Source organism: Drosophila grimshawi, unplaced genomic scaffold (genome assembly GCF_018153295.1).
Source record: "Drosophila grimshawi isolate 15287-2541.00 unplaced genomic scaffold, ASM1815329v1 contig_44, whole genome shotgun sequence".
NCBI classification, from domain to species: domain Eukaryota; kingdom Metazoa; phylum Arthropoda; class Insecta; order Diptera; family Drosophilidae; genus Drosophila; species Drosophila grimshawi.
In genome coordinates, this window is record NW_025063240.1 from 13,074,246 (window position 1) to 13,097,213 (window position 22,968).

Consider the following 22,968-nt stretch of genomic DNA (forward strand, 5'->3'; position numbering starts at 1 on the left):
TGTCTCAACAGCTTCGCTGCGCTTCTGCCCCTTACCTCAGCCTGAGCTACTGACCTCCAGCCGCGGAGAGAGCGGGAGAGAGAGAGAGAGAGAGAGAGAGAGATGTTGTAATAGAAAGAGATAGAGAGAGCGAAAGATTGAATTGTTGTGGGCGCCTTGCTTCGGTCATCAATTATAATTCCTTCGCTTTTATGGTGGCGTATACTTAATGCGAATATTGTCTCGCCAGACATTTTGTTTGTTCTTTTTAATTATGCACAATTGCCGCTAAATTTGTCGCGCTGCAGCTTCCGGTATTAAATTTTTGCGCTCTCCATCTCGCTCTCTCTCTCTCTCTCCTCATCTCTCTCTCTCTTTCTCTCTCTCTCGGTGTGTGTATAATTTTGTTCAGTTTCCTTTGTTGTTTGCTCTGCCTCGTTTGCGGCCCATCCCAATTGTGAATTCCAATTCCGATTTCAATTTTCAATTGCTCGCAATGAATTAAAATTTTCAATTGAATTTTCGCATGCTTATTGTGTGTGTGAAGCTATCAATGCAACTTGTCATCCGTTACTCGTCATCCGTCGCCGTCTCTCCTCATCTCCCATCTATAGACTATTATGTTATATATCTCTGTAGAAGCTCTCGTATTGGTTCCACATCGTGCCTGGCGCGTCAACTTTTCGATTATAATCTTTATCAATTTGTTTTTGGCGGCACTCGGACAGTTACGTTCTCCACAAGTATCTTCTTCACTTTTCTCGGATTGTGCTCGACATATTTCACAATTGAGCTGATGCTCAAACAGTGATTTCAATCTGTATATGCTGGTGCTGGTGCTGCTGCTGTGTTTGTCAGTGTGTGTCTCAATTGCGATCTGTCACAGTTTAGATTGACTAATTTCTAAGTGCATAAAGAGCCTAAAAGTCTTTAAAAAGTTCTTCAAATAAATAATAATCAAATTTAAGCAGTCACCTTCTCAGCTGATCATAACCTAATCAATTCATTCCGATTTTGACTTTATTCTTACTTTTCTGGTGTGATTAAATGCGCTTTAAAATCATTAAGACGAGCTTTTAAGCTGTTTTATAAGCTTTAATCTGCTTTGAGCTTTGAGTTTGTTGAGAATTACTTTTATAGTAACATATTTATTAAAAGTCTAAAAGTGCTATAAGCTTAAAGGCTTCCCGTCAATCTTCAGTCAGCTTAAGGAAGTTTTTCGCACATTTTTCTCGAGCATTTGCCTTGTTTTCCCGTTTTGAGTGTTACTCACAGTTCTATATATAGACAACCTTTAGTCAACTGCTGCTTGATTTAGCGTTTTTTAATAGCTTGAAAAATGCTGATGCATTTCTGACTGAACATGAGAATATATTGAATTTTAATTGGCCTTTTCGTTTCGTGTCCAGTGATTCTTTTTGTGATATTGTAAATTACGTATATAATAATGAGAAATAACAAAAGCAAAAGAACAACAACAACAACAAACATCGCACAATCAAATTAATAAATTTAAAATACAAAACGACAAGTTAAATTAAACGCACAAATGAAACAACAACAACAACAACCACAGCAACAACAAATGCCGCAACGAGTGAAATCATCGAAGAGCATAAATTTGCCACAAACAACGCACAAATATTGTTTGTTCGTCTTTGAAGAATCTGCAGCAATAAGTGATAATCAATAATAATAAAAATCTATGTATATATAGATATGTATACGTATATATATGTATACAAATCGAAAAGTGAAATCAAATTGAAAATGCTTTATTAGCTGTGTAGACAAGTAGTTGAAGCAGCAGCAAACAACAACAACCAACAACTAGTAAATGTGATAAAAGTCAAGTGTAAATCAAAGTTTGTCATCACAATCAACAATGAATATATAGAAATGCCATCTGCACAAATACATATATACATACATACATATATACATACATATGTACATACATATACGCAAAGACACGCATATATATTGCATAAAGCAGCGTTAAACCGTTAAGTGTGATAACGTAAGCGATAAAAGCAGATTGCGTGCTTAAAAATACATGAGACGAGACCGGGAGCTAAGCAGAGCAAGAGAGCAAAAGAGAGAGAGAGAGAGAGATATTTTATCTTCAATTCCCATAACTGCCATTAATTGATGCACCAAGTTGATGAATTCGACCAGACAACTACTAACTGTAAAGCGAACTTAAAGACACAAACAACAACAACAACAACAGCAGCAGCAACAACAACAGCAACAACAAGCAGCAGCTTAGAGGCGACATCAAAGCCACGCTGATGATGGGCTACATCATGGGTTGTGCTTGCTTCAAAGGTACGTATGAATATTACACATACGCACACACACACATGTGTGTACTTCTGTGTGTGTGTGTGTGTGCTTGTGCGAATTTGAAACGCGCATCGTTAGCATTTATGCCGCTCTCTTCTTCTTCTCTCACTTTTCGTTCCCTCTCATTTGTCAACTCGGTGTCCCGTTTCCTTCCGCCTCATCTTCGCACAAAACACAAACACAACACAACAAGCAAGCAAACGCTGCAGCACCGCTACTTCTGCGGCCTCTGCTTGGTGTGTTTGTCTTGTTGTCTGTTTTGCTTTTACGCACTTTCGCATCTTCGCAACGTCATTGCCGAAGCGACGACGTCACAACGGCGTCGTATTGGTTGAGTGCATGCGCACGTGTTCAAACTATGTACTCCCTCTCTCTCTCTCGCTCTCTCTCTCTCTCTGTTGTTGGGTTTCTTATGACAGACTATCGCACTGTTATTTAACAGTTTTATAGCAAGAGCGCAGCTTCGTTTCGTTGCGACCGGCGGCAGCGCCGCATTTTTTATTGCCCTGTAAAATCTGTGTGTGTTGCTTAAAGTGCAAGAGATTTGCCTTGCCTTGTGTGTGTGTGTGTGTGTGTGTGTGTGTGTGTCTTCGTCTTTGCTGCTTGTCGTCGCTTTTTGCGTTAAAGGATTTGAGTGCATGTGTGTGTGTGTTTGTGTGTGTGTGGGCAGCTTCTGAATTGCTCGACAGACTTTTGAGTGCAAAGTGATTTTTGTCGGTTTCTTGTTGTTGTTGTTGATTGTGTTGTTGCCTTTTGCACTTTTCTAGCGATTTGTTATGCGAACTGCTTAATAAGCTGCCAGGCCACAGAGGCCCTTTACAGTTATTTGGCAGCTATGCTTTCAACAAACAATTTTTGCATTTTTATAGTTTTGCAGTTGGAAAGCAACTTTGCATGGGACTTAAGTATTTAATTTTAAGTTACAAATATATAATATATAGTCTCAGTGAGATTTATTCAAAATTATTTTCGTATAATTTTATATTGAATTTCAATTAAAAATTACTGGAAATGTTAGTTAGCATAATAATAGTTTACAATATTAAAATATACACATTACATAAGAAAACAAAAAACACATGTTTTTTATATGCATAACATTTGCTAAATGTTAGCTTTTGTTGCAGCACGTCTCTAATAATCGGTTAATTATAGTTGTTATAGTTAAAATACGTAAAATTGCTGTGGCTGTCAATTAAAATTCATTCGACGTTGTGTTTAGCTTTTAATTGATATTCATGTATGAATGTGTAACTATTCTAGTTCCATATATTCGCAGGGCTTATATCACAGTTATATTTGCACACTGTGCACCAAATGGTGGGCAAACACTTGACACCCAGCACAGCAGCAACGCTTGTGGCACGCATTGTGGCCCTTAACCTTTCACATTTGCGTGTATTCTCGCTTCGCAGTTAGTTTGATTCAATTGCAATTTGCAGCATCTAACTCGTGTCGCACTCAAATGTAGCAGCAACAGCAGCAGACATGCTTGCCTCAAAAGTGGGCGGCGGTGGGTGAGTTGTGGAATGTGGGCTGGTTGTTGATTGTGGGCACGACAAGTTCTGGCTAAGTGCTTGGCCCATTAAAGTATGCAATCATTTTGCGGTTAGCTAAAGAATCCTTTTCTCTCTCTCTCTCTCTGTCTCACTCTCTGTCTCTTTCGCAGACTCGCTCTCTTTTCCGCTGTCAAATTGCTTTATGCTTTAGCTTTGACAGCATTTTGCAAAAATTGTATTGCTCTAATTTGGTCGACCCAATTTTGACAATGTCTCTGCTTTAATCTTTCAATTATAAACAAATTAGTGGATAGTTTTTGCGCCCGCATTTAAATCGAACATGCAAATGAAAATAATTGTGTTGAATAGCGTCAGATACACATACGTATGTGGATGCCCCCACAAACCCCTCACAACCCCCTGGGCTTGCCCATATCAACCGACTGTGGGAGCATCATATAAATAAATAAATAAACAAGCGTTTAATTGAACCGGAAATTAGGTTTTGTGTGGGAGTCGATTGGGTTTCCATTAGTTTCTGTGTGTGTGTGTGTTTCTTATTGGAATTTATAGTAGACTAGCCGCATTGTTGTTGCTGTTGCTGTTGCTGTTGCTGCTCGCTTTACGTTTTGGGGCATCAACTCTGCAGCTGCTCGGGGAATGTGCTGCAAGGGTTGGTTATGAGGGGGGGGGGGGGGGGCTGTGGTGTGGCTAAGTTATATCACACACTAGTTGGCAAGCTCCATTTATTGACTATGCCCTTTTAACTTAAAGTTATTTTAAAAATCAAATCAAACTGAATCAAATTGAGGTTAAGGTTTTGCTAGTTGTACAGAAAATAATAAAGGAATGTCGAATTGGGGTATCGGTTCTGGTTTTCATTCGCTAAATTTGGAATAAAAGTTAGCAATAAAAGCAACAATTATAGTTATTGTTAGTCGAAAAGCAAAATGAACAGAGATGGGAAAACTTGATGGTTTCTAAAAGAAAGTTGCAACAAGCTGGCAGCATAAATGATATATATCAACAGCAGAACAGAATAGAACAGTCAGAATCGATTAACTGCAATTAATAATAATAATAAAATAAATATAATTGCTTTTGTTTTTTTTATTCTTTTTTTTGTCATTTATTGTCTGATTAAGAGTGTTTTTTATTATGCTCCGATAGCTTATCGTTCCGCAACAACAAAATTATCTGTAACAATGCCATAAATTAATTAATTTGATTAATTTGATTTTCGAGACAAAATATAGCTATGCATATATATTATCTGTATATTAGATTGATACACTTGCTGCAGTTCGTAGAGTATTCAACAGTCTGCGTGGCAATTATAAAATTTGATTGCTCAGCTGGCTTTTCTATTAATATGCAAGTTTCTCGCTCCCTTTTCTCAATGGAGGCGCTCGTTAAATTGCATGTCTGCGTATCTATCTCTGTCTATATAACCCCTCTCTCTCTCTCTCTCTCTCTCTCTATCTCTCTTTGCCCTCTCTCTCTCTCTCTCTAAGTGTGAGTGCTTGCATAAGAGCTTGGTTTTGCCTGCTCTGCTGACTGGCTGTGCTTAAGTTTGAGTTTACTTGGCTTGCATGTGCCGTTTGACTTGTCAAGATATCTATATATATATATATATATATAGAACATAGAACTTTTGAACTTAATGTAGTCATTGCCTTAAACGGCCTGCCCACTTGTTGAACTAAATATAATTTAACAGAACACGCAATCTGACGAATTGCCTACAATCGAAACTGCAAAGTTGTCAAAGTCTGAAATGATGTCAAGCTTCTCTTTTTTTTTAGATATGCAAACAATTTAAAGTAGGGAAAATAAGTGCTAAATTGCTGCACTTAAAATCATCTTTAGATATGATTTAGGCATTTATATTACGAGTTTCTCTGGTTATTTTTGAGCACAATATAACTAAGCTCTTTGATAACATATTAATTATAAGAATACAAATTATTTTTATTTTACTTTACATATAAATAATTATATTTTGCGAAAAGAGTTTAATTATATGGACATTTTTATACCCTGTACCATTAAAAATGGGGAACAAAGTGTATGAAAGCAGTTGCGATCTCATCAAGAGATATATTTGTGAACATTACAACCTGTCTTTATATAATATTAACAAGCTTGAGAGTCGCATAGAGGATGTTCAATCTTCCGATTGTAAGATAACCAAGGAGGATTCTTATCGAGAAGATATGTAAAGGCACCAGTCGTGACCGTAATAAAACCTCCCGCGATAGGAGTTCTCTGAACTGATAGGATAATGAGTCTAGAAGCATTTGCAGCAGTATATATGTACCTAGATAATGTCCTGAGCAGGATAAGAATAATTGTATATAGCTGTAAGATAATTTAGAAGTTTTCAATCAACCTGCCGAAGCCAATCGTCAGTAATCCTTGTTCGATACTTAAACAACGTCGTTGTGCTCTAAATTTGCTCTTGGGATCACCTTTCCGACTCGATGATTGTTGCTAGTTATTGTTTGTTCAGTTTTGACACATTAACATGTTGATATTGTCCTTGGTCACTTGTCGTGCAGCAACGTTAATTACAGTAATTAACGTGTTTATTCTGCCATCCTGTGGGGACAATGTCCTGTTCGTGTTTCTGCACATCTGATAGGCTTCAACATCCTGCGATTTCATGCGCGACACTTTCGGTTGTAATTGGATCTGTTGGTTTCAGTTGGGGTTTAGATGTCGCGCCTGGAGAAAGCAGTTCGCGCCACGCTCGTTGAGTATTTCAAGAAGACGAGCCTCAATGGTTTTGGGCTTCTCTACTTTATACGACGTCGTCGCTTTCAACGCTTCTTTTGGTTTCTCTTCATTGCGGTTGGCATACTCTTTGCCAGTTATGTGGTATTTACAACGCTGCTGGAGTTCTTAACTCGCCCAACTGTGACGGCTTTGTCAGCCTTAAACTCTGCCGAGGATTCAGTTGCATTTCCCTCCATTCGCGTTTGCAGTGCAAATAAATTAAGTCGCCTTAAAATGCAGATGCTGGCGAGGGAGTTGTCCGACTTAAATGGCAACTCGACAAGTTATTGGCTGAAGGAACTGCGTTTGCTGGCGGGTTACTTTTACCCTTCGGCAGTGCCTGCTCAGGAAGCTGCTGCGTTGCAAGCGGCTTTGGGTGAACTTTGGCCACAGGATGTTCGCGCGCAGCTGCTGCACTTATCGCCCAGCTGCGAGTCCTTGTTGCTCGGCTGCATTTCAGATGAAGTTGTCCGCAATTGCTCGGATTTATTTCAGCTAACGCCCAGCAGTGAGGGTTGCTGCTGTGTCCTACAGCATCCTGGCAATATAACGAACTCACTAACCATACGACTAAACGCCTCGCTGCAAGATTCTTTTCGCATGCCACGACTTGGCCTAACAACTGGTTTTAGCCTCCATCTGCCCAAGTGGCTGGGCAGGCTGAGTTTGGCACCCGGCGATTCGATATTCGTGCAGCTGCAACCCATTCGAATGTTAGCTGATGAGGCAACAATGAGCACTTATCGCTTAGCGGAGCGCGGCTGTCATTTTGAGGGGGAAGATGTGCACCAGCTGCACTGTGTGCCACTTTGTCGCCTTCGCAGCTCGCTTGCCACATGCAACTGTGCGCCCTTTTTCTACCACACATCTGAATTTAATCAGCTGAATTACAGCTACTGCAACCTGAACCACACGGCTTGTATGCAGCAACTAGAGGGTGAGTGGGTAAAGTAAATCAAGCGATGCTTGGTGAATAACAAAAGTCAATTGAACAATTTAAGTCCAAAGCTTTCTAGCACTTTTTGAGGACGCAGAATCGCATTCACAACTGTGAATTTAGTCTTATGCTAGGAATCAAGCTATGGCACTTTAAAGTTGGGTTGCAAGGACCTGCTTAACGTAGTGGTGCCCCAAAAGGAAGCATCAGCATCAGCATCAGTTGAAATTGCTTTCAGTTTAGCACCACAATTTGATATCCTTTGTACAAACAGCCAGCTGGTCGCCTTGGAGTTGTGTGGAGTGTTTGCCATCGTGCAACGATTGGCGCTATGAGCTGCGCAAGAGTTTGTTGGGTCGCCTGTCGCCCGGGGAGAGTACGGTTAGCATACGCTATGGTGGACAGCGTGTGCCGCTCTATCGTCAGGATGGCCTCTACAATTGGTACCAGATGTTGTGTGAGTTGCACGCATCACATTTGCAACCAACTCCCTGCATTACTAATTTATAATTCAATTTTTATTGTTGGCAGCTACGGTTGGCGGCGTTTTGAGTGTTTGCATTGGCTGCTCGTTTATTAGCGGCTTTGAGATTGTCTATTTTGTGGTGTTTCGACTGTGGCACAACTGGCGTCAATTAGGATTGTGATTATGCCGCACACAGGGACACACACACACACACAGCCAAGTGGCAACCATTTGTATACACATATTAAATATAAAGCATACGCCATGTGTGACAGCAAATGAAATTAGTTGTGATTTATTTGGTCAGTCCGTCAACAGCTTGTGTGCGGCACACAACATGCGGCACTCAACGCTGTGAGACGCTACGCATATCTATCTTGATGGCTGAAACACCTACTTGGCTCAAGGCAGACAATAAGAAGAAGAAGAGCAACAACTGTGCAAAATCTACTTGATGACAACAAAAAATAGAGCTTATCATTTACTTGAGTTTCAGTCTTTGATGGAATGTTGCAAAAAAAAAGAAGAGATATGATTGTAGATATTTATGTCTATATATATATATATATATATATATATATATATAGCTTAAAGTGTTGATCAGCAAGGTTAAGTTGTCTGTGGCGAGCACTTTACAGCTGCTCGGCAAAGGTCACTTGACAAATATGCGAATGTGTGTCAGGTTGAGCACATACAGCCACACAACACACACACACACACACACACACACACTTATAAATCGATAGCTCCTTTTGTTCTCAGGTGGCTCATGACCCATGCATAGTTGATTTTTATGAGTCTTTTTTTTGTTGTTGTATGGTTGCCATTTGGGAATTACAGTTGCGTTTTTCTTAAATATATTTTGTGGCATATGGAAATGTGCTTTAAAGCTGAACAAACTAAGTAAACAAATGAAACCAAATAAGCTCGAATAATTCCATTAATTAGTACTAAAATAAATAAGAAATAAAACAACATAAAATAATAGAAAATTAAATCAGAATTATTTTATAGCACATTTCTTTATACAAGCTTGTAGACTTTTGACATTAATAGTTTCAGGTCCATTAAAAATTTAAAATATATTCCTTATTTATGCTTCTGCTTTTAATAGTAATATATAAAAAACTCTCTCGATTGATTTTATTTCTCACATTTATAATCATTATACTAATATATACGCTTTCCCTATTGTCTCATTGCAGGTGAGTTTTTCGAGTGCACACAAATTTATTTATTTCCCGTGGCTGGGTAAGTTGAACGTTTGCAGATTTGAATGCTTAACAGCAGCTGTTAGAGCGCTGTTAGCTAACAGCCGTGATAGCTTTTTACGCGTGAGCTTTTCGCACAGGGTGCATCACACGGCGCGCGTAAGCTGTCAAAGCTTTGTGCTCGGAAGCTTTTGATTGCGCGTATGCGTTTTTTCCTTAAATAGCTCTTTCAATATATCAAAAATGTGTGCAAAATCAATGTGCTATTAAATCCATGCGTTCCTACATGTATTACAGTGCCCTTCCCTCCGCCCCACTGGGTACTTAAGCCTGTCATATATATCATTTATAATGTGGCAACACATCATTGCCAAATCATTGTGCCGGAGAAGTGCAACCTAAGCAGTACTTTTCATTTTAATGGCTAACTTTGACTCCTCCTCGCCCTCGAATCAAGCAGTCAGCTTAGCATCAACGATTTGAACAATGCTCTCAATGTCTCCATTAATTCGAAACCGCCAACTTATCAGGCAGCGTCATCGTCCTAAGTGATTTCTTCGCCTTGATTTAGAGCTTTATTCTTATGAGAATCTCTCGGCGAGGGTTGTTTCATAGATTGGAGGATATGTAACAAGTGCAACGCTGAACAATATCAGGCTATTGAAGTTAATTTCAAGTTTCCATCAATTTGGCATAACGAAATTTCGAATTTAAATTTGAAAATAAAGCGAATTAAATATAAAGCAAATAAATAAAGTGCCTTATTTCTGCTTTTAAATTCCTCCCTCTTCATTCTTAAACTTTCTAATGCCCGGAAACATTTTGTTTATGTCAATTGCAGCTGATTTATTCATTATTTATGCTCCTTCTTCAATTGCAACTTCCACTTTGTTGCCACATTCTTAAACGTTTTAATGGTCAGCAAATTTTAGCTTATATACCTCTTGTTAATTATGAGCAGCCCTCGTTTTTTTGGGAACCCAACTTATTTATAACGATACGCGGACGCATTTTCTCATTTGTGTGGCGTGGCAAGGACATGTGGCTTACATATATATTTATGAATACACATATATGACCTTCACCTTGCCACACACTCACACACACATAAATAACATAGTTGGGTCCATCTTTTGGCATGCCTTAAACATCATTTTTGGTTTTGTGGCACTGGCTTTAATCAAAGCTCTGCCAGCATATGTGATGGTCAGATTATGGCCACATTTAAAAACTTCAGCTTCGGGTACACATTGTATATATATATATATATATATATATATATATATATGTATGTATACATATTTATGTATATATATACGATTGACTTCACCTCCACACGTGGACAGGATGCGTTACTGCGGCTCTTGTTGCTTGCCTGTAACCTTGCAACGCACTCCCACTCGCTCTTTATGGCTCTCCGTCTCTCTTTGCCTCTCTCTCTCTCTCTCTCTCTCTCTGTGTCTTTCTTGCTGACTTCTGCCTCATTTGCATAATTCAAATATGGCATTTTTCGTCGTCGAGCGTATAAACATGCCACATGCCACTACCCACAGCTTGCCACACATCTCACACTAACCCACAACTACATGCGATTTGCATAAATAAAATTGTAGTGTCCTCTTTTTCTTTTTTCTTGTTGTTGTTGTTGTTGTTGTCTCTCTTGGCTTAGTCCTGCTGCTGCTGCTGCTGCTGATATTTTCCTGGCCTGTCAACCTAAATTACGGCCATTTGATTTCGGCAATTACAACGCATTTCTGTGCAACAATTTGTGTGTTCTGTGTCTGTGTGCTTTGCTCAAATCACTGTTCCCCTCCCGCTCTTACTCTCTCTCTCTCTCTCTCTCTCTCTCTCTCTGTCTATCTCTCTCTCGCACTATTTGTGCCTTTGCTTGATTTATGGCTGCCTTTTGTGGCATGCCCTTGCTGGGCATACTGTTCTTTTTGTGTTGATATGTGACACAAAACATTGAAGCAGATCATATATATATATAAATATATGTAACAGAGTAACTACTCTATATATACAATTTCTATTATTATATATATATGCCTGATCAGCATGGATTTCTTCTGCATTATTGTTAAACTTGATTGCTGCCAATAGTCATTTAAATATGCCACTTCAAGTCCACAAAGGGTAGCCACTCTTCGGACTGTTATCAATTGCTTTTCTTGTCTGTTCCCATTTCCTTTTTTATCTTGTTGGCGCTCGAGAATTTCAATTTCAGTTTCAGTTTGAGCTTCAGCTGCCATATTGGCAACCGTTTTCAACTTAATTATTAGCATGGCCTTGGCAAACTGACAAACTGACAATTGCCTGCAGTGACAAATGATTTATAAATGTTGCGTCCATTCTTTAGCAGATACAAGCATAAAATACATATGTTTGTTGGGCATGTCCTTTGTCGCATTTGTTTATTTGCTATTACGCAATTATCTATTGTTAGCACTGGCACATCAAGTCTAACTTTTGGGCAGGTTACCTTTGGCCGGTATTGGTATTCATGCTTTGGTTCTTCGGCTTTGTGGCATTGCACAACTATGAATGGTATTCATTTGTTTTCGTTAGTTGCTCGCTTGCCAAAATACGAGAGCAAAGCTGGAAATTAAATGTGCCCCGGCAGCCAGCAGCCAGCAGCCAGCAACCACAGTTGTGGCAGGCAGCAGCTCATAAAAATGAATTACTTACAGCGTCTCTTGCAGATTGGGCCAGTCGTGGAGCTGGAGATGGGGGTGTCAGTTCTCGGGAAGTCAGTTCGCTTTGGTTGGCTGGTTATGTAAAAAGAAAGTCCTGATTTCAAGGTTGCCTAATTTGTTTATGGCGTGTTCTTGCTCTTGTTATTTCTTTCTTCTTTTTTTGTGGCATGCAACTGAATACTTAATTTATAGACAGCTTTTATTACTGTTAAGCGCTGTTTCTTTTTGCACTTGGCAATGGCCAAGTGAATTAAATGATTTACGTTTTTTTTCTCGCATTTTTCGTTGTTTTTTGGCACATTGTTTTTAATAGAAATTTAGGATAATGCGTATTACAAATTTACAACTTTTTCGAGTGGCTTACTTTAAGATACTTGGCTAAAATTAAACATGGATATTCCTTTGCTGTTTTTTTTTGCAGCAGCCATTAATGGGAAGGGTCTTCCCAAGTAGCCAGGCAGCAAAATATATATTTGATCACTTTAAGATACTTTAGTTCATTAGAGTTAGGATATTCCTTTGCTTCTTTCTGTTTCGATGCGTTGCAGGGCATTCCTAAGTAGACAGGCAGCAGTAGATATATATTCGACTCCAATGAAAGATTAATAAAGATTACATTACAAAACAACGCACAAGTCATAGTTAAACTTTACAGGATATCTGCTAGTCGGGCAGGCGCTCTCATCGCATTCGCATTCTCACGTGTTTTATTGGCGTAATTTTTATTCTAGTTGGGCAACAAATGTGGCTGCTGTTGCGGCTGCGACTGCGACTGCCTGTGGTGACAGGCCATCATTTGCAGTTCAAATTGATCCATTTGATATTTGCCGACAATTTTGGTGCTCCTTGGTCAGATTATGTCAGCTACACTTCAATTTAACTTGTCGTTTTGTCGAAAACTGCTCGTTATAATAAAATACCAGAATTTGTCTTCTTCGCTATATAATATATTCATGTCGAATTCTTATCCCCTCATTTAATTGTGTTCACTTCTTTCATTCTCTTGCAACATGTTGTTTCGAATTTGCATTAAAAGCCTTGACAAATTGTAATTAAATTAGCGTAATACAATGTGACATTTTGAATTTCTTATGGAGCTGTTAGCTAATGCGATTTTAATATGTAAATCGAATGTGTATGGATTTAGTTTAGGGCATAATCCGCTCTGACTGCCACCTTGCGGGTGCATTAACTTTAGCTGGAACCTTTAAGTCGGCTGTTTTTCCAATTTTCTATTTACCATTTGGTAGGCTTCCCCTTTTTGCCAGTGTTGTTGTCCATTGTATAAGTCTGAGGACTTATGCAAATGCTGCTCAAGTCCTGGTAGTCAATCAAAGTTGGCGACGCCCTGCTGTTTGCCATTTCCCAGCAACATTGCCAGCAATGTCGTAATCATCGTAATCATCATCAACATTATCATCATTGTCATTGTCGGCATTGTGTTTTAAAACGGTTTTATTTATGCAACGACATGTTTCAAGTGAGCTCCTCAAGCTGTTTTCCTAACCAAATTTCTCATGCAAATTTGCACGTTGGCGACTTTCCCTCGCCACGATTTTCCTCACTGACAAGGGTGCAACGGATTCCGTTTTTCCATCCATATTACTGTTGCTCTTGCTGCTCTTCCTTGTCTAAGGCACTGTGCTGTGCGCCGCCTGCATTTAATTATTAAAATTTAATTTAGTCAATTTACTCTGAAGCTACTTTCTGCATACAATTCTTTTCATTGGCCAAGTTTCGGACTTGGCCTTATGAATATTGCGAATGCCCGCATTACCAGAAACTACTTTCAATTCAACTTTGTTTTTTTTTTTTGTTAGCTTTTTCATTTTGCGCTACACCCTGTTATTTGGAAAAGAAAAGCTATGCATAATTTGTGGAGAATATTAAAAAATTAATTCAAGCTCACCTAAAGCATAACTTTCTTTTGCGATTAAAGTATTTGTGGAAATCTGTTTTTTTTATTATTAATTTCTGTTGTTTTGACTGTAATACTTAAAATAAATAAATAAATACATTTCAGTTCTCTGAATTTTCTATTGCAATTTCCTACCATTAGTCGAACTTTTATATCTATATTATTTACCCAACAATTGATTAAAATATAAAATGATTTACTTACTTATTTCTCAGTCTAAGAAGGATGCTATATTTATATATTTTAGTTTGGCTGTGTTATTCTATAGACTTTCTAATATTTTATATATTTTCTAAAATATACATATATATTATAGGGTATCTCTCAGTCCAAAACTTTAGGCTAGACAAATTTATCCAATTTGTACGCTTCTGCAAAGTTTTGGTTGTTGTTTTTGTGTTGCCGCCTTTTAGGGGGCAACCTGTTAGCTGCATAAAAAGCATTCAAGTTATAGCCCGATATTATCATCATGATGCTAAATAGTTTGTCTTCATTGTTGTTGTTGTTGTTGTTATTCTGTTTTGTCCTTTGTTATGGCTCATTTGTTGTTGCCGTTGCCGTTGCGCTCTCTTGCATTAAAATTTGATGACTTGCGTCACTCGCATTTTTAATGAAGCCCAACCAAAAAACCGTTACTGTCGTCCCGTCCTTAAGAGAGTCGAAGAGCGAGCACTCAGCGGAGTCAGAAAGCTTTCAACACGTGCGCGTCACACAAACGAGAGAGAGAGAGAGAGAGCGCTCATCTGTGTGTGTGTGTGCGTGTGTGAGAGAGAGCAAGAGAGAGAGAGAGAGCGTGCGCTTGTATATATTCAAGTTCAAGTAAAAACATTGAATAGCACAAGTTCAGCTTCAAGGCGCAGGCTGCTCACACGCACACACACACACTTAAACACACTTACACACTTACACACTTACACACACTTACACACATACACACACTTACACATACTTACACACATATACACACTTACACACTTACACACACACACACACACACAGATGCAAACACAAACTTGTGAGACAAACACGTGCTGGCAATCTTTCTCTCGCTGACGCTCTCTTCCCATCCACCCTCTCCGCCCACGTCTCTTGCCTCCTGCTTTTCTGTGATTATGTAAGCAAAGTTTCATTTTTTTCTTTCCTGTTTTGTTTTTTTTTTTTTTACTTTTGCATTTTATCTTTGCTATTTGTCCTTCTTCTGTTGTTGTTGTTGTTGTTGGTTTTGCGCCGAAAATTTGTTCAATTGCATTGCAGCCATTTGATGTCTGTCCGTTTGCCGTTGTTTTGTCGTCGATTGCTGTTATTTATTTTTCATTTGCCTTGGCATCTTTGCGGCCTGCGGATTGTTTTTTTTATTATTTATTTATTTCGTTTTTTTTTTTTTGTTTTTTTTTTTGTGCTGTTGTCCTTGTTGTAGTTGTTGCTGTCTGTGGTCTGTTGCTGTCTATTTGTTGTTGTTCGGCGTGTTGCCATTGTTTGCCATCGCTTTTGGCTTGTCAATGCCACAACAGCAACAGCAACGGTAGCAACAACAACAACAGCAATGTTGACAACAACGGACAGCGGAAGGACGCCATTCTTTCTCCTGCATTTTCGCTGACTGGCTGCTCTATCTCTCTCTCTCTCTCTCTTTCTCTATCTCTGTCTCACTCTAACGAGTGCTGTGCTTAAGGCAAACCTCATAAGCTATACCATGGTCCACACACAAACAAACAATATTTGTATTTTTATTTTCATATATTTCTTTTCCTTTTCACATTGTGATTGTTGTTGTTGCTGCTGCTGCTGCTGCTGCTGCTCTTTCCTGGGGCAACATGAACAATTTCATTTGACCCTGAAGGGGTCCTGCACGCGTTGCTCTCGCAGTTGTTGTGTTATGTTCCCAATGAACTTGGCAACTTGATAATGTGCTGGCCATTATCTTAATTTTGATTAGCCTTGAGTTATTTGTTGTGCTGCTCGTCGTACACATGATGCCGATTTGGCATTCGCTCAGCATAGCTAATAAAAGTGTGTATGTTTGTACATCTGTATTTGCTCTAAGATATGCTGGAATTAGTTGCAGCTGCTCAGCAAGACAAAATACATAGTCCGCGTGGAATGGGTTTCGCTGTATTTGTTTTCATATTCATCTGAAAATGAAATAAGAAACATATTCATCATGTCATAGGGACTAGGTATGCAGCAAGTTGATAACAATATTTCTTCGAACTTTATCAAGGGTATATGGAAACCAATACAGATAAGTTACGATTGTCGAAGATTCTCGGAAGAGAATGGATTTCGATTATATTACGTATTTTGTGATGAGAATCTTTACCATTATTATAGCAGTTATCATTGAACCCACCTTAATTATGTATTACTTCATTTTTATGCTTTATTTTTTGTAGCTGACTTAACCAATTTGAGATCAATCGACTCATTTACATTAGTTTATATGCATGAGCAAAAGTAATTTCGTATCTTTTGACCACAAACTACCTTTGCTAATCAAAAAAAGAAATAAAGAACTATATAAACATGCATAGTATGTGCTTCATGAATAAATTTATTTGAGGTACTTAAATTTATGCACATATTTCCTTGGGTCGTGTCCTTTTGCGTGCCGAGATGCGACTACAATCATTGCCAGGGACACAATAAGTTCGGGGGCAATGTTATTTTTAGCTGCAACTGAAAGGACGACCTTCGACCGACGTGCACACATCCTTTTGATAACCCCCTCTCCTTTGGTGTGCTCATAATACGGCAAGCTGATTGCAAAACTGAAAAACGTTTACCACACACACACACACACAGAGAGAGAAAGAGACACTGTGACAAAAACTGAAATGAAGTGTTGACAATGCGGCAGTTGGCATTGAAATACGTGGCACTACAGGGACACACAGGAAGTTACCATGGCAATGCCACAGACAGCGCGCCAAAAAAGGATGTAAAGTGATGCCAGGAGGAGGGCTCAAGTTATGACTTTTTGCTGTCACAGGGAAAGTTTTCTAGTTTCCTCAAGTACATGAAGGTTCCAGACGACATTGAACAGGATGATACAGAGAAAGAGAGCGAGAGTGTTCGAGAGAGATAAAGAAAGGGAGAGTGGTAGTTGTTGTTGGTGGAAAGAAGGTATCAGATATAAGGTTCCAAAAGCAATTGTCTGGCTTTTCTGGGCGTTTCTAATGAAGATTGCCCCCACACTGCTGCTGCTGCTAATTTATTGCCTTTTTTCTTAGTCGGCGCTTTTCCTTTTTCGCACGCATTTTTCTCGAGTGCCTCTCATTTCCTTTTGCCTGTTAATTATCTTTACTTTTGCTATTTTCTAATTAAAGTTTATAACTAGTTTTTACTTTCTTGCCACACGCAGCTGTCATCAAAATGTTGTGCAAAATATGCAACAGGCAAAGAGACAAACACACAGAGAGAGAGAGAGAGAGAGAGAGAGAGTGAGAGAGAGAAATGGAGAGATACACAGATAAAGATAGAGATAAATAGTTGGCCCTGGCAATGACAATATTTCCTGCATTGACGCACATAATCCCGTCAAGCCACAGGTTCCCCTTCTCTACCAGCCCCTTCATCATTATTCTTCCCGCTTTTGCCTGATTTCAATCAGACTGTATGCATAAACAGTAAAAGGACAACACTTTGTGTGTGTGTGAGCGTGTGTGAGTGTGAGTGTGTGTGCGTGGGAGAGAGAGTGCATTTTAATATGTGTGTGTGTGTGGGTGTGAGTGTAGCCGGGACAACAAATAGGCCTAGCATAAACAAATCGCACACATAGCCAGCGAAAGCAAGAGAGATTGAGCGAGAGAGAGAGAAACAAAGAGAGAGAGAGTGAGAGAGAAAGACAGAGAGAGAGAAGGAGAGAGACAGTTGAAAGCTCGCTCAGGCGCAAAGAGAATGGCAGAGCTTTTTGTTTGTTATTTTGTCACCTACTCTTTGAATAGCGGGCACGTTAACTTAACCGTTAATCGTTGAAAATAGGCTTTTGATAAGAAGTAAAAACGATGAAAAACTTTTAAGATTTGAAATATTATTCGAGCTACAAACATTAAAACTTGCAACTATAAAAATAAAATAAAGTCAGTTCAGCGTAGAATTTGTAAAGAATTAAGAATTTTGTTTAAATATTCTCTTTAATTAATAAATTTGTAAATAATTGTAATTACTATTATTTGCTCGTTGTTCAGTTGGGCATTAGTTCATAATATATACTAAGCATTTATTTATATAAATTTAAATAGTATTCAGATAGTAGCCTTTCATTCTTGCCCCATAAGTTGATAAAATATGGTTTAGATGTTGTATCTACTTTTTTTTTCAATTTATTTGGAAAACTATCAATCTGATTGTTTTAGAAACCTCTTAATCTTTTAAAGGGCATTGTTTTTAATTCAATATTGGTTGATTTTATTGTTATTGGGCGCACTGAAAACTGTAGTTAACTGAAAGCTATTAAATAAAATATTGTACTTGTGATAAGCAACAATTTCTCAACGTACTCCCAAAAACGCAATTCTTAGTTGAAATACGTTTACAAAACAATATATGCCTTTTACCACTTATCTTTTCATGGCATAAATAATTAGTTAATGGCTTCATTGTATATGCCATTAAATTGTTTATGGTTCATAGTTTATAGTTGAGTTAAGTGGCCATTGTACGAGAGTTATGTTGAGCTATGTCAAACAGAAAGAGAGAGAGAGAGAGAGAGAGAGAGAGAGAGAGAGACGCTCGCTCTCTTTATCTTTGGCAAAAAGCTCTCTTGTGCTTATCAGTTGCTGCCACAGCGCCGCAGCCACAGACACAACCACTGGCTTTGGCACTGCCACTGGCACTGGCACTGGCACTGGCACTGAGGCACTGTGTCTCAGTTGGCGTCGCAGTCGCTGTTTGGTTGGCTGGCTGCTGTTGTGTTGTTTTTGAGTGGCCGAGTGTCATGAAAAGCATTTGGACGGCATCCGTTTCGCATCAGTTTGTTGGCAAATCTCAGACGCGTCGGCCGCAAAATTGCCGCAACAGCAAATTTCACCGACCAGTGGACTAAAACGTGCAGCAGCAGCTATCGAAAACTGGCTAAATCAAATCAAAAAATAAAAAACAAAAACAAAACAAGAAATTACCAATAAAATAAAACAGGCAACAAATGCCCGTTAATGTTGATAAATTAAATACCAAATTAAACAGAGAAGAGAATAAAGAAATTGATGTGATGTGATACAAAAGACAATTTGACGCGTTGTTCTTTTCGTTTTGATTCAGTTCCTTCCTCCCTTCATCCCGCAAATTGGTTAGATGTTTGATCGTGTTTGTATTTTCTTTGATTAATTTCAAATAGATTTTTACGAGCTGTTAAACACATCGCGGCTGTGTTGTTTCTGTGTGTTTGTGTTTGTGTTTGTGTGCGTAATACTCATTTTGTATTTATGCTTTGGAATTGATGTGTCCAATGTTTATGATTTCTGTTGTCGTCCAATAAAAAGTAAATCAACGCCCACACCAAAAGCACAAGAAAAAAAATATGAGAGCTCACAAGAACAAAATATTTACAAAATATCTTGCCTCCAAAAGAACATTTCGCCATTGGCCGTGAATGAAAGCGAACATTTTTTTTATTTTTTTCATCAACTGGCGGCAAAAACACATTTATTTTCTTCTTCATTTTTTCTTTCTCTGCCCCAAGTATGCGAAGCACTCTCCACTGAGCAACATCATCATCAGCATCAATATCATCATCATCATCATTATCATCATCATAAAGTGCATTGACTGTGGCCACAGATTGTAAATTGAAAAAAAAGAGACAGCCACAAAGTCAAGGTGCCAACGCACATTAGCGGGGAATTTATTGAATTCATATGACATGACTAATTCACACATAAATACACTCAACGTATTTACAGGTCATTTGGCCTGTGTGTATGCTGTGAAAGATACTGTGCGTACTTAATGCAATCAATTAATTTTTGGGCGGTTGCAACATGGTTTAAATTGCCAACTGCGTGTGAAAAAGCAAGAATAATTTATCAACTTAAATGCAATTTTATTTTGCGTTGCATGTGCAATGCCATTTGGAAATCACTTCAAGTTGCATGTGAAATGTAAATTGAATTCCATACTAAAATCAATTTACATTCATTTGAATACAGTTTCAAATTAGTTAGCCACAAAACAAACTGGTTAAGGCAATCTTTACAGATGGAAAGCATTTGATTACTTAGCCTGAATATTCTCATCTAAGCTGCTTAATTGCAATCAAAATCCAAATCTAAATTTGAGTATAAACTTGTCTGTATGTTGATTTAGCACTACTTTGTTATGCTGCTGACGATTATATAATTTCATTTGAACACACAGCAAAATCCATTTAGCTGCAAACACAAATACAACAATCTAAACTAATTGGAGTACTTTTCAAATAGTGTCAAATTATGCATAAGCATCAAAGCCAACTTATTTCAATTTGTGGCACACATACATATATATATATATATATATATATATATATATATATACACTATTATGTTCAGCAATTGAAGTTGGTATTCAATTACAAGTTTGACTTTGCGCACATTCAAAACAAATAGCCAAATCAGGCAAAAACTTGTCGGAGACTTTGCAAATTGACTGACATGAAGCCTAAACTTTTACAATTAGTGAATCGACAGTTTTTGCCACACACATACACACACACACACACACTCATTTGTACACACACTGTGTAAAAGCAGTCGTATCTCAGGATTTGAGCATTTGTTAAGGCTATTACCTGCCATTATCCTGTGTCTATTTGGTCAATCTGTACCAGTCCCCCCCCCCAACAAAATAACGCCTAACGAGCTGCCATTATGATGCTCCATTTTCCACCTCTCTTTCTCTTTCTCTCTGTCTCTGACTCCCTTTAATTCATGCTATCAACATGCTAAAAATTATTATTTACAGCCATAGCTCTTGAAGTAATGTTGCCGCTTTTCTCCCCTTCCCATTGAGTTGTTGCTTTTTTAAATACGCACCTGAGAGCGCAAAAAAGTTTTCTTGCTTTTATTTTTTGGTTGTTTCTTTCCTTTTTCTACATAAATAATAAGTTGGGCTATGCTGGCAGGGCATCCAGCCATCTGCCCGCACATCCTGTTGGATCCTTGAGGCGGCACATGCACAGCTAAGTAGGCTTATTTCTCAGCTTCCCCATCCCCCCACACAGCAACCTTTTTGATACACCCATCCTTGGGACTTACGTGACTTTTGTGGCATGCGTCGTTTATTGGATACTTCAGTGTTTGTCTGTCTGTCTGTCTGGCTGTTCTTCATAATTCCTGCGCTGTCAGAGTAGTGGTCTGTTCGTGGCAAGGCAAAGGGGCAGCATTGTGTTGCTCTGCGAGTGAAATTAATGAAGCAGTTCATCTGACACTGAATTGATTGGCTTATTTCGAACGCAACTTGATAGCTCTGAGCTCTCAGCTCTCAGTTCGCAGGTCTCGGGCAAATGGAATTCTTTTGCGCTGTCCTGCACTAGATGCCAAGTGGATTGCTGCGCTGTCATGCGGCGATGACAAGCATGGCCATTTCTTCTTTTACCCTGGAATCCAACGGATTGCAAAGAATTTTATTGAGTTCGAGCTTGAGTTAGTGTATTGATTATATTTATAAAAGAAATTAATTAGAAATGTTTCTAGTCTAAGCCGAATTTCATAAATAAAATGAAAGTATATAAATCTAAAAGAATATAAAAAAAGTTATTCAACAGTCGATTAATCACAGTCGATTTACAGGGTATTCTCAATTGCTTTTTTTCGTTTCTCGATTTTATTCCGATTGACAAGTTATTGAAAATATGTTACGCAATTTCTGATTGGATGCCTCATTTGATGCCTCTTTTGATGCCTCTTTTGATGAGCCATATGTGGCTTTTCCCCACTTGAGTTGGACATACACACATTAACGTGTGTATGTGGAAAAGTATTTATGTGTATCCTGGCCTAAACTCAATTTTTGGCCAGCAACAAAGCAAGCAAAAACATCAAAATTACATTACGCCCGCTAACATCGATCCTGTGGCCTGCCATTTGGCTTAATTATCCCACTTGGCACGCCCATTTCTCTTTTCGATTTTCATTTGGGTTTTTTCTTCTTTTTTTTTTGATCTTTTTATGACTTGTTGTAAAATCAAATCGAATATTTTGGGCACGTTTCAATGCTATCAATAGGGAAGGAGCTGCCAATGTATCAATGCCTTGCCATCAATATAAACTTTCATCCGTTTCAGTGCGAGTTGAGCCCAAAGACTTGAGCCTGCCTCAATGTGCTGTCAAGTCATTAATTTTATGAAAAATCAACATTTACATAATGATGAGCATTGCGGCATTTCTTTGATTAGCAATGCTAATACCAGAAGAGGCGTGGCACAAGCACACACAAACACACACACACACACACACAAACATATCGAAACAGCTGCTTGAAAGTTTTTTTGAGAGTGCCAAATTTGCATTCATGGCCTGCCAATAATACATTTGGCAGCCTAATTTATTGGCAGGCCATGAAGAGAACTCAAGTTAATTAAAGGACACGCTCAATTTACAGGAGGCAACAGAAAAGTCGTGTTAACATTTTCTATGAGAAAGGCAAACAACAACAAAAAAAGAAGAAAGTTACTAAGTTACTAAAAAGAAAACAACAACAAAAAATTGTTTCCTGCTTCAAGTGAAATCTACAATACAAAAAAAAAAAAAAAAAACAACAACAACAACAACAAACTACGATTTTAATGAATTTTAAATGAACAACAACCAAAAAAAATTAGGTTCTACGCTTCGCTGGTGAATGATATAAGATAATTACTCAATAATATATACAGAAATATTATATATATTTACATATATACATATACATATATTTATATACTATAATATATATATATAAAAGCTAACAAAAGACGTGCGTTAAAGAGGCTTTCAATACATTGATGTGAGTTGATTTTCAAATAGTTAATTAAAACGCAAATATTTATGCTACAATATACAACATACAACAAAAAAAAACAAGTCGAATATATATATATTACTATAAAAAAATAAATAATTAACAAACGCTTCGAATTCATGTTGTCAATATATAAATATAACAAAACATATTTTTAAT

General features: G+C 38.1%; 1 protein-coding gene and 1 long non-coding RNA gene across 14 annotated transcripts in view; both read left to right on the forward strand.

Annotated features, from left to right (window-relative positions):
- Positions 1–22,968, forward strand: part of LOC6558304 (phosphatase and actin regulator 4) — a 105,389-nt gene that overhangs the window by 52,453 nt on the left and 29,968 nt on the right. For 2 of the 13 annotated variants that reach the window (XM_032743167.2, XM_032743168.2), the window contains exon 1: positions 1,977–2,310. The exons of the other annotated variants lie outside the window; for them this stretch is intronic. In XM_032743167.2, coding sequence (XP_032599058.1) covers positions 2,274–2,310 — 37 coding nt within the window. In that variant the 5' untranslated portion in view covers positions 1,977–2,273. Of the gene's footprint in view, positions 1–1,976; positions 2,311–22,968 lie in introns of those variants that run through there. 13 annotated transcript variants of the gene reach the window in all.
- LOC116806501 lies at positions 18,926–22,462 on the forward strand. The gene is made up of 2 exons (XR_004365664.1): positions 18,926–19,120; positions 22,411–22,462. It is a non-coding gene; the product is annotated as an uncharacterized LOC116806501 (long non-coding RNA).